Raw genomic sequence first — 13,309 nt, 5'->3', positions numbered from 1 at the left:
AAATGCATTCGACCAAGATTTCCTACTTTCCTACCCCTGAACTAAAAGGTTCCTGTGCCCCCATTGTTGTCTGCATTTCAACCGCTGGCTGAACGTCTTTAGACGATCATTAAATATCTGATGAGGATATTTTGAAATCTTAATAAATACTAAACTAGTTTGCATTCCCAGGAACTCCCTCTGTGTTTCAACAACTGTGTAAACTCCACAAACACTGACACGTTCAGCTGAAGGTCTCCAGTTTACAGGGTCACTTTTAAAACCGGAACACCGGGAGGAGAGGAGCATTCATGGTGGGCTGAGAGAAGACTACTGTTACAAGCTGCTAAATCAAGAGAATCACAGCTTCTTCTTTTGAAAAGTACACACACATACAAAAAAGATAGAACAAATAAAAACTAATGAAAGAAAGAGAAATCAAGTGAATCACAGATGGAAAAAACAATGACTGTGAATGGTTTTTGGAAAAATTTGAAAAAAAAAAAATGGACAAAATTTTTTTTACAAAAATAATTTTGACAAAAGAAAAGGTGAAAAAAAAATTGACCAAAAAATTGGAAAAAAAAAAAATTTGATTTGATTTTTTTCTTTGAAACTTCTTTTTGAAATTTTGAAATTTTTTTTTTGAAAAATTAAAATTTTGAAAAAAAAAATTTGAAAAAAAAAATTTGAAAAAAAAAATTTGAAAAAAAAAATTTGAAAAAAAAAATTTGAAAAAAAAATTTTGAAAAAAAAATTTTGAAAAAAAATTTTGAACAAAAATTTTTGAAAAAAAAATTTTGAAAAAAAAGTTGACCCGGAGAATCACAGCTTCTTCTTTTGAAAAGTACACATACAAAAAAGATGGAACAAATAAGAACTAATGAAAGAAAGAGAAATCAAGTGAATCACAGATGTTTGTGATGTTATTGTGGACGGGCAGTTAGAATAAAAACACTCCGGTTAATCTACCAATCAGACACTCTCAGGATTGCAGGCCCTGCCCCCCGAAAGTCCCTGGACCTTTGAAAAGTACAACCCCCATAGCAGGGGCTTTTTAGGGGGGAGATTATCTACCCCTGAACTAAATTTAGACCCTGGGTCCACCGGTCGAAACGCACGTAACTCCGGGGTAAAGTTCCTCCGGTTGAAAACTGTCTCAAGTGTTCATTAGATGCTATATTCTATATAAAAACAGGAAGGACAACTCAAAAACAAAGCCCCTCTAGACACGTCTTTCCTGGCAGGGATAGAAACATAACTCTGAAACAGAATCTTCCAGAATGAAACAGATTACGTTTTATTTCTTGAAGCTCAACACGACCTGTTTTTGTCTCCTTTGGTGTTAAAACTTCCTGACACTTGCGTACTGTATTCCATTAAAGCAGCCGTCTGAAAAAACGCAGAATGACACCTTCTCTCTAATAGCTTCTCTCTTTCTAATCTCACCCGTCAACATTCATCAGGAGGACACATCTGCCTCGGTGCTAAACACTGAAGCTGTTATTACGCTGCAGAGTGATGGTGACTCAGAGGGCGTCATTTAACACCGTGAGAGGGAACAATACAAACATCAGAAAGGAAGTGTGTGAGGAAGATCTCTCACCCAAAAGACAGAGTGAACCAGACAACTGCTAGTTTGATGGTGTTGTCTTTCACCGGGTAGTTGAAGCATTTCATGAAAGTCAACCAGATCTGTAAGAGAGGAGGAGATTTGAACTCAATTCAAACATGAAAGTAATCTTCAAACTAATACACAGCAAAGAAACAAGCATCATACTCCTCTGAGCTCCGTCTTCATCTTGTAGAGGACTTTGAGAACCGGGTTGGCCGACTCGTTCTGCATCTCCACCAGCTCATCCAGCTGTTTGGGGATTTTGATGCGGTTCACCTGCAGGGGGAGACACTGATCTGTCACCTGCAGCAGTGAGGAGGAGGATGTGTGTGTGTGTAGAGGTGTGTGCGTGTACTCACGGTGAAGACTCTCTCCGGCTCTCCTCGGGCTCGCATGTTTGTGTCGTGGATCTGTTTGAGCACCATCCAGGCCTCGTCGTGTTTGCCCATCTGAGACACAGGCACGCAGGATTACAGACGCAGACACAGCAGAGTCTTTCAAGATGTTCTCAAGAGGCTTCAGCTCAGAGACAATACTGACCTTCTATAAGTTCATACTCTAACTACATCATTTCTCAAGTTTGCTTATATATCGAGGATGCACAAATATACACTCTTTCATTTCAAATGACATGCATACACATCTATCTTTAGAATAATTAGCTTTCAGGTGTTCCTCTTTGAAATATCCTCATTGATGCACAGAAAAATATAACTACATTCTTTTGATACTGAGAAAAACTTGAAAATTAAACCATTTTTGGGCAAGTTCTGCAGATGTAGGGCCTATATCCACTAGCATTTTTGGCTCATAAATGTGAAGTATCCATCACTAACCAACAAAATCAAGGCGGTGCAAGACTTCTGGTGTCAAATTTATTCAATAACAGTGGTAGACCTCCGTACAGAGGGGAAACTAACCACACTTATTTTCCTCAAGGTAGAATTAGAATTGTCAATCTTTTGTTTTTTTTATTTTCTTTTTAAAATACCACAGAAGAAGAGCAATTATGAAGAATACAGAGTGTTTTAAAACATGATTGATAATTATTACTAAGGGGAGCGGGAGAGCCATGGGACATCTTTCAAAACATAGCATAAAGTAAGGGTTGGTGAGAAGCAGTGAGGTCTTGGGCGCTGCTATCACAATAAAGACTGTTATAATTAAATTAATAATAATAATTTTTAAGCACATTAAAAAGTATTATTCTATAATAATAATAATAATAATAATAATAGTAATAGCAGTATTACTACTAATAATAATGATAATAACAACGATAAAAAGAATTACAATAATAATCATAATAACAAAAATAATAGCAATAATTTTAATAATAATGATAATAAAAAATAATAATAATAACCACAACAATAATAATACAAATAAAAATAATAATAACAATAATAATAATCATAATAATAATACTAATAATAATAATCATCATCAGCGTAATAACAACAATAATATTATTATTATTATACATTGGAAATAATTTCAAGGCAAGTTTTGTAATTCATTTTGTTTTAAATATTCTAATTTTTAAAAAATGCATCATAACTAAAATGTATTTAATTAGATTTTTTCGTGGCTTCTGACTCGACATTTTTGTGTTTATAATCAGAGATAAAGCTGTCCTTGCTTAGAGTTATTTTTATTGAAACTAAACATATAAAAATCAAGCATGTGCAGTAAAAGCTGACCATGTTATGACTGAAAAAGAGAATAAATTTAATGTGAAACCACAGCAGGTGTCTTAGTTTCCTTCATCAGCAACCAAAATACAACAATCCCTTTAATTTCAGGGAAAATTCAAGGATCAACAAAAACATAATTAAGGATCTGTTTGCAAATTACACTCCACGCTTTCTTGAAAGCCTTGAGGGAGGTTTATGGTACGATTTTAAAAACTCTGCATTAACAAAACATATTTAATTTACATAAAAATACAACAAACAGTTCTTCTGGGATTACAGCTGAACACCCTGAAGGTTCAGATGATTCTCAGATGTCTCTAAGAATCCTTATCTGGGTCATTAACAGTAATAATGGAGCTGTCGGCTTCACAATAAAGCATCTTTTTCTTACCTCCAGGAAGAAGCGGGGGCTCTCAGGCATAAAAGTGAGAGCGACCACCGCAGACACACACGGCAGCGCACACACCACCACAAACACTCTCCAGCTGTGGAACTGGTACGCCGAGCCCATGCTGAAACTCCATCCTGCACACACACACACACACACACACACACACACACATAAAACAGGAATAATGCATCAGGCCAGAGTTCAACGCTGTAACACAGGAGCACATAAAACATGAATAAAACAAACACACAAACACTTTATAGCTCTGTGATGGACGCTTTTCTTCCCTCAAGGTTGGCTGTGCTGCAGGTTTTATGTTTCGACACTAATAGACAAACATTCACGATGTTTCTCTTCTTCTCTGAGCTAATGAAATTAATTAACCTGCAGGTCAGCTAATACTCCAGTGTCAGAGCACACTCTTTGGCATCTGTAGACACAAAGTCTTTAATCTCGCTCTCTTCCTGCTCTTCTTAACTCCCCTCCGTCCTCCTCGCTCTCTCTGAGGTCTTTTTATTCACTGCAACAGAAATGATAAAAAGCAACGTCTCAGCTGTCTCAGAAGAGTCTGCATGGAGTTAGTGCTGAGGTTTAGAGCTTTGGGGTCCAGGTTCCACCACAGGGGGCGCCAGAGATCTCAGAAGGGCGGATGCACATAATAACTAAAATCATCATAACACACTCAGCCTGTAGACAAAACTGTGTAAGTTAATGCATATTCTCCTCACTTCTTTTGGTGAGAACATTAAAATAGTTATGTATTTCTGACAGGAAGGCTTCTGTTTTTTCGGTGAGGGTCCAAAGGGAGGCTTTGCTTTTATATGATACAGTAAGAGGGGCTCAGAGGAAGGAAGTTCCACCTAATAGTTCAGGATCCAAACTGAGACAACACTGTCAGTGAAGCTCTTTACTCGAACCAGTCTACGTCCAAGACAATCATTTTGCTAAGAACAAAAATGATGACCAACAATTTTGAAACTGTTAGCTTGGTAGATTTAATGGAGATGGAGGATTTAGACAGCCTGGAAGGCCTCCAGGATTACAGTCACCAGGCCCCTTTTCAAGGGGGATGGGCAATGACTTTCGAATATTCAATATTTGTTCACTTTGCAAAAATCGAGTGCAATTTTTCATTGTTTTTACCAGTGCCTGGTTATAATACAGTATTCCTGCCAGGCGGTGGCTATAGAGCGTTTTAAAGATGCATTAAATAACAGCAGAAGAAGAATGCTAACTGCTTTAAATAGCAATTGAAGAAGAAAACATTAGAGAATCTCACACTACTACACACGTCTTTCCAGAGACCGATCATGGCTATAAAATTTAAACACACGCCACGCCGCGTCACAGAAACACTGACGTAAAGATCGAGACAGACGCTGTCAGTGCCCGCTACTAGTAGCACCTCGTCCTGCTGCTGGTTAATGAGACTACCACACAGTTGGACCGTTAACGGGACATGTGTGCATCGGTGTGTGTGTGTGTGTAGAGGGGGGGATTATTCCAATAATCGTTGAATAGATGCCAATGATTATCAAATAGTATTTCGGCTTGAAATGTCCATCCCTACTATTTAGAGCAACACATGTAGTTACTATAAGGTTTGTGAGAACCAAGCTGCAACCTCTGGTCTTAAAAAATGAAGCCAATGCCAAAGTGGTAAAAAACTGCAGTTCATCAAGCGTCCACTAGAGGCTGGCTGCAGAAACACAGGAAACCACATACACACCCATTCAAAGAGGACGATCTTTACAGCAGAAATAAACATGTTTACAGCCTGCATGCTGCTTGGTGAAATCAACATAGCATGGAGAAATATTCAGTGAAGGCTAAGTAGTTTGATTGACTGAATTTGCACTTTGTTGAAAATGTAAAGGAGAATTTTAGCATTTCTTTACAGGAGAGTTTTAATGACTTTTGTCCCTCGAGTCACATTATAGAGTTAAAAATGTAAGGAAAACGCACAAAGCTTCAGCTGTGAGTTTTTATTAAAGGTATGTTATCATCTATAAATCAGTTTCAGAGAAGGAAACACACAAATTCAAATTCTGACCCCTTTGAAATCCTACGAGTGAGCTCATGCAGCTTCATTCACACGCCTCTCCATTACTCTCTGTGCCAAGAGAAAGTTCTGCTTCCCCATAAATATGATTTACATTTCATATTAAATAGCGGGAGAAAATTGCAGCACGCCATTCATCAAAACGTGGCGAGTGTTACAACCTGACAGAGCGCATTAAGAGTTTTCAGACCACACACACGGCCGGGGTTTTCATTCAGTCTGTAAACTGTGTCACAGAATCAGCATCAAGAAAGTACGCTATCATGGACAGAGAAGAGTGTGTGTGTGTGTGTGTGTGTGTGTGTGTGTGTGTGTGTGCATGCGTGGCCTGTGGGGCTGCTCCAGCCTGTACCAGTACAAACCTCATTAGGGGGATTATAGCTTTAATGGACTGGAGGGGACGGCTGACTGATTCAGATACTCAGCAAGATTTATGTTCCTACAGTACAGTAAGAGAGCACGGCTGACACACACACACACACACACACACACATACACGCACACACACATGTACACACATGCGTACACACTGTCCTTGGCTTGTATTCAAAGCTGTGAAATTGTACGGCGAAGGAACGAGCGTGAACACGCAGAAAAGAGCGGCCTCACACTCACGCTGCGACGAACGCACTCCACGTTTCAAACTGTGGCTTTTCAAGAATGTGACGCTTCTGTTGCATTAGAAAGAGACAATACGACACACACACCCTCACACACACACATGCACACACACACAGCTCTCTGGCCGTTGTCCACCAGTCAATGCAAAGAGCACTGCGGCGGAACCTATTACCCACACACCACTGCGTCCTGCAGAAGAAATGTGTTAAAACACTGGCGTCTAATCAATTGACCTCAATTATGAGCCTCAGTCGGCGCTCGGACGGTCACTCAGGAACAAAGTTTGTGATGAGGGACACGGAGCTGCAGATATATCTGTGCCGAGAGGAGGAGAACTTTGTTGTAGAAGCAGAAATTGAAAAAAGGATCTTGGGAAAACTCATTCAGTGTTTTGTTGTTTTTTTGCGAACGCACAAAATCCAAGTCACCGTTCTTGTGATGGCGAAGATGCTAAAAACAGGTTAACATGATAAAACCAGGGGAGTTAATATCTGTGTTAAAGGATAAATTCCTGTTGAGGCAAAACTACAGAGTCAGGTGGAGGCCACACCTCAGAGTGTCCATCAGTCGACTCTCAGTTTGACGTGCATTGATCCGCTGTGGGTGGTGTCTTTCTCCTGGACTCAAAATAATAATAATAAGCTAGCCGGCCTCAGGGCATTGCTCAGAAATGTTTAACAAGAACAGAACAGACTGAGATCAAGTGACCTTTGACCTGTTAACCTAATCTGTTCACATTTACGTCCAGGTTGATGTTTGAGATGTTGATTATAGGCGATTAAAGGGTCAAATAACACCAGACTTTATTGCTTTAACTAGTGCTTCTACGTCCCAAGTTTGGAGTGCTGAACTGAAGAGAAAGTTGTATGACTTCAGTTGATTTTTCTAACATTTTCTTTTTTAAATTTCAGTCGATTGTTGATAATTTCACCTGTAGAGATGCATGTTTTAACAAGTAACACGATTAATATCAATGCAACATAGTAGAAGTAGTATAAGAAAAACTTAACCCTCTAACGCCAAGCATATCATGTTTGATACATCAGTTTTTGAGACCTCTACATCATCAGTGTGATATATTTTTTCTGAAAATACCTCATGTATACAATCAGATACATGCAGTGCACGGATTATCCACCAGGTGTGAGTAATTCGTGCACCAGAAGGACGTCACTTGAGACATCCAAAATGGCGGCTGTGGATCAGAGACCCACTCCAGGGTTTTCAGGGATATTTTTACCAAGTTTGAAAAAGTTTGGATGATATAAACTTTCAAATTGGCCACGGTTACATGATGTTTTTTAATTCTGAATTAATAATTCCGAATTAAATAATTTGGAATTAAAGTATTCTCCTTCGTGTTTACATGGAAATAGTAATTCCGAATTGAAGTTTACATGGAAAACACGTTTAATTGTTTTTATTCAATTCCTCTTAACGTCTGGGGGTTGGGAAGGGTTCTGATTGGACAGGGGCGGGCGTGATGTATTTACGTTTACCGGAAGAAAACAGACTCCAGTTCCTGCTTCTTTCATTTTCGGTTACAATATGGAAGACCACACAATAAGTTCAAATTTCGCTTTGATTTTGACTATAGTTGTTAAAAAGCAGCTTGACACAAACGTACTGCTTCACTTTCGTCAGCTGAGGAGGAGAAGAGAGATAGACGACCGGACAAGGGAGGCGGAGGCGGAAGACCGGGCTGTGGCGATTCAAAGCCGGTTAGTGCAACGGCTGCTCTACCTCATCCTGAAATATGAGCCCGCCAGCGCGGAGTATGTGCGTCATCGCGACAGGACAAGGGAACGAGCATGCGCAGAACGACCGGAATTAATTTAAAGCGGAATGAACGTATACATGATAGAGGAATTATTCAATTCAGATTTAAAATCAGAATAAACCAGCTACTTACATCGGATTTAAGTTTCATTCGGAATTATCATTTTCATTCGGAATGAGGTGTTTACATGGTAATTTTAAATCTTTTTAAAGAGGATTTAATCTTAATTCGGAATTAAAGAGGAATTAAAAGTCTCATGTAAACGTAGCCACTGTTCCTGAAACTTCAAGAGGAATAGTTACTGGATTGATGCAATGTAAAACTAATTAACTTAATTTATACTCAAATCGAGTTGAAAATGTGTGTATCAAAATTGATACAGCAGGTATTTATTTGCAGACCTGTCAATCATACTTTAATTCAATTTCACACATTAGGCATTCCATAAAGCAACATACAGTCTATTTATTATTTGAGAACACGTTTAAATGACATAATGAAGTTTATTTAAAGTAGAAATTGAGATAATTATAACGTGTATTGTATTTTTATATGCAACCTGCTTTACCATGATGATTGATGACTAGTTGAATGTTACAATGGCTCCCTAGTAAATAATTATCTTTTGCTCATTGATTTCCACTAAAAACTGAACAATTCAGAGAAGAAATATATAATAAATTAGTTGTTTTTACTACAAAATATGTATGACGTTGTCGTGCAATATGGAAAAAAATAATCTCTAGGTTTGAAATTACTTTGGGACAAAATTTGAAGGAAACTCAAAGTTTGATAGGTTAAAAAAAAAAACGTTATGTTTTAGTTTGACTAAAAAAATAAAATAAAATAAAATTTACACCAAAATGCCTGATGTATCACCTATGATACAAATTAAAACTCTTATATAAAACATTTTTTTTTTTTGGTCAGAAGGTAATAAACACTCCATTTTCAAATAATTATAATTTTCTGACAATTATTTGATGGTTCAGGCTTTAAAGGGTTAAGTTCACTTTTTCAAAACAAAACAAAATGAATCAAACAGGAGTTTAGAACTGTGATGCAAGATCAAAGGCATTTTTCAATGAAATCTGACTATGATGTCATAGGGACCAAAAAAAAAAAGGGTATAAACAGGTCAGGATCCAGACTGAGACAACACAGTCAGTGAAGCTCTTTACTCGAACCAGTCTATATCTCCAAGACAATCATTTTGCTAAGAACAAAAATGACGACCAACAATTCTGAAACTCTTTGCTGGTCAGATTTGATGGAAATGGAGGATTTAGACAGCCTGGGGGCAGCAGCTCCAGCATTTCAGGCCGAATACCAGATGGTAGAGAAAGATCTCCAGGATAGCAGTCACCAGGACCCTTTTCAAGGGGGACAGGATGGCTTCCAGGACTGCAGTTATAATTACAAGGCCCCTTATCAAAGTAGACAGGAGCGGAACCATGACTACAACCACCAGACCCGCTACGAAAAGTGGCAGGGAGACCAACAAAACTATAGACACCAGGCCCCTCGCCAAGGGGCACAGGGTGGCCACGAGGACCACAATCACCAGGGCCCTCACCAAGGAGAACAGGGTGGTCACAAGGACTACAACCACCAGGCCCCTCACCAAGGGGCACAGGGTGGTCACAAGGACTACAACCACCAGGCCCCTCACCAAGGGGCACAGGAAAGCGAACAAAACTACAACCACCAGGCCCCTCACCAAGGAGAACAGGGTGGCGAACAGAACTACAACCCCCAGGCCCCTTACCAAACAGGGCAGGGAGGCCACCAAAATTACTATAACAACAACTACCGGGGCTCCTACTATCGAAGAGGTGGGAGGGGCCCTTCCCGAAGGTTTGTGGAAACTAATCTTAGGAACCGCGTAGAGGAGGTGAACTTACTTCTGAAACAGATGAAAGAGAAGAATCAAGAGCTGTTACAAATGTGCCGGACCAAAGAGGCAGAGGTGAAGGAAACAGTGAGGGTTGAGTCTGGCAGGAGGCTTGACTGTGAAGAGAAGAACAGGCGGCTCATAGAAGACATCAAGGAGCTGAATCCGTCTTACACTGTACCACAGAACCTAAGTCTGCCCTCTATAGCTCTCGAGGAGCAGTCAAATAATATTGCCAAGATTCAAGAGCTTCAAGATCAGCTGCAGGCTGAAAGGTTGAAGGCTGCCACTCTGGAAACAGAAAATGAGGAAATCAAGAGTGTATTTTTAGAGGTTGGCAAAAAAGACCAGGTGCAGATTGATCAGCTGGAGTCAGAGAAAGCTTTACTGGAGTACAGGGTTAAGTCTCTGCAGACAAAGGTCACGGACAGAGGATGGGATATAACAAATCTCACTAAAAAGATGAAAGAGCTCACGGATCTTAATAAATCTCAAAAGAACCAGTTGCGGGAAGAGACGTCGAATTGTAACAACCTAAATACACAACTGATGAAGGTAAGGCAACAACTTCTTGGAAAACGTGACACAGACCTGAATCTGCTTGACAAGCTGGTGAAAGAAAAAGAGTCCATGGAGAAGGAGCACAAGGATCTGCAGAGAGAGGCCTTGAGAAGAGAGAGGAACAATAGAGAGCAGCAGGAGGACTTTCAGAGGCAGCTGCAAGAAAAGTCCAGCAGCTACTCTGAGCTGGCCTCCAAACTGAAAGATCAGGAGGCAGTCAGTCAGGGGCTGCAGAAGGAACTGGAGAAGCTCCATAAGGAGATGAAGGACCTAAAGTGTGAGAAAAAGACAGAGCCCTCCCTTACAGTAGACAACATCCAGGTAGACACAGAGAGAGACACTCCAAACATGGTCCAGGAGACATCTGAGACAATCCAGACAAGACCTGAAGTCGTTGAGGAAACACCTGAGATGGTCGAGGTAAGACCTGTGGTGATCATATTAAGACCTGCGGTTGTCAAGGTAAGACCTAAGGTGGTAAGGGTAAGACCTGCGGCTGTCGAGGAAAGTCCTGAGGTGGTCGAGGAAAGACCTGAGAAGATCTCTATGTGGAGGAAGTTTAAAAAGTTTATGACCCCTAGATGGAAGAGACAGAACAAGCATGAAAATCTCAACACCCCCCCAACCGACCAACCACGCCCCTACACCCCAACACAAATACACTGGCTATAACAGGCAGCATAGAGGAGCATGTGAAGTCTTCACATGTTCCTCTGTGTCTGCATGGGTTTTCTCCGGGAACCTCCGGTTTCATCCCACACATACATTTTTTTAAGTGTTAAAAAAACTGAATATGCAAAAAATAAAAAAATTAAAAATTCAATTAAAAACCCATGTGAAATGTTTTAATACAAAATGTGTTGTAATCTTAAATAAGTGCTTTACATAAATATTCTTCCTGTGTACACTTTGCTGGAGAGCATTAAAGTTTCAAGGTTTGATTTATTAAGATCATGTTCCTCAGCAGAGACATTTTTCCAGTAGTTGACCCACACCTTCTCATAGTTTATGCAGTCTGCATGAAATGTATAACTCCAATGTTTACAGTTTCTATACAGCTCTAGAACAGAAGTTCATAAGTTTATAACAATCATAAACTATATTGCATTATGCAATTTTTATCTGCAGACATTTTTTATTTATTTTTGTTCCATTATTTGAAAGATAATGTCTTATTCACTGAGAGCTAAGCTTTTAACACAGTATACAGATGCATTGTGATATCTAGCTTATCCATCCCATATGTACATTTGTAGCAGACCATCCTGTTTGCTAGCAGCTTAAGATTGGACTTAAATAACTGTGTACCTCATTTGAAATATAGCCTTGGGTCATATTTATACACTGCCAGTCAAAAGTTTGGACACACCTTCTCATTCAAGGGTTTGTATTTATTTTAATTATTTGAAACACTGTAGATTAATACCAAAGACACAAAAACTATGAAAGAACATATGTGGAATTATTGAATGAACAACAAAGTGTTAAACAAAGCAGAATATGTTTTACATTTTAGATTCTGTAAAGTAGCCCCCTTTTTTCCTTCATGACAGCTTTGCACACTCTTGGTATTCTCTCAGTCCGCTTCATGAAGTGGTCTCCTGGAATGGTTTCTAATGAACATGAGCCTTGTCAAGAGTTCATTTGTAGAATTACTTGCCTTCTTAATGTGTTTGAGACCATCAGTTGTGTTGTTCAGAGGTAGGGTTAGTACACGATGGAGAGCCCTATTTGACTACTGTTGTAATCCAGATTATGACAAAACCAGATTATTTCATAGTTTTGATGCCTTCAGTATTAATCTACAATGGCTACGTTTACATGAGACTTTTAATTCCTCTTTAATTCAGAATGAAAATTAAATCCTCTTTAAAAAGATTAAATATTACCTTGCATATTGGCGCTTTGCCAGCTGTATGACCCTAGAATGCACAAAACGGTGTGTTCCAAGTTTGCTGCTCTAAGAAAAGTGGACTGTGAAAATCAGCAAATGAAAGAAGAACGGAGTGAAACTTTTGAAGTTCCTCTGCTCCTTCACTTGCCATGATACGACCGTGATACGATCCGAACCGTGAGTTTTTTGATCCGTTGCACCCCCTACTTAATACTGTGCCGAATCTATACTTTGAGGACAGATATTCAAGTCGTAGTGATTTCTTTAACTCCTGTCACCTCTGGAGAAAACGTGAGAGTAAGAAAACATCATCTAAAGAGCAATAAAGCTTTTAGAAGGTGGTGCAGGATGATGGATGGGTAAACAAACACAGGACTGTCATCAATAAGTGTGTGTCCTGTTGGAAACTTAATGTCAATGTTTACTTTGTAAAATTAAGTACAGGACTTACATCCAGGATCACGGCTTTAGATGGAGGGGTCGTTTAAGAAAAGCACACAAGGATGCAAAGATAAATGGATGTTGATTCCTGCTGCAAAGACTCTGGAAAACATTACCGGTGCAGGATGTCAGCGCTCATTGTCGGGGTAGTTTGGATTTAATTTTGTACAACAGAAGGAGACGGCTACACGCCGTCCATCTTGTTATGAGGAAGTTGTGACTTTCCTCTTGATAAAAACAACTCCTGCGTACAGTTTTTATTCATCCCGTGTCTCTAGCATTATAAAGTCACACACTCAGGGAATTATCTCCGGCAGAGACAAGAGTCCTGATGGCCGCAAACCAAGATCAAACTCCATTATCACAGATCAACA

The 13,309-nt window shown here is 39.4% G+C and overlaps 2 protein-coding genes across 10 annotated transcripts in view; one reads left to right on the top strand and one right to left on the bottom strand.

Moving 5' to 3' along the window:
* Positions 1–13,309, top strand: part of LOC117830698 (ceramide transfer protein-like) — a 152,170-nt gene that overhangs the window by 46,217 nt on the left and 92,644 nt on the right. The gene's annotated exons all lie outside the window — the stretch shown is intronic.
* The window catches only part of LOC117830696 (synaptic vesicle glycoprotein 2C-like), a 36,870-nt gene that overhangs the window by 5,002 nt on the left and 18,559 nt on the right, over positions 1–13,309 (bottom strand). The window contains 4 exon segments of the mRNA XM_034708923.1: positions 1,586–1,674; positions 1,760–1,870; positions 1,954–2,043; positions 3,683–3,816. Of these exon segments, the coding sequence (XP_034564814.1) occupies positions 1,586–1,674; positions 1,760–1,870; positions 1,954–2,043; positions 3,683–3,816 (424 nt within the window).

The sequence above is a fragment of the Notolabrus celidotus genome, chromosome 19, assembly GCF_009762535.1.
Source record: "Notolabrus celidotus isolate fNotCel1 chromosome 19, fNotCel1.pri, whole genome shotgun sequence".
NCBI classification, from domain to species: Eukaryota; Metazoa; Chordata; class Actinopteri; order Labriformes; family Labridae; genus Notolabrus; species Notolabrus celidotus.
The sequence above is the reverse complement of the archived record's forward strand: the minus strand, read 5'-3'. Positions and strand labels throughout refer to the sequence as shown.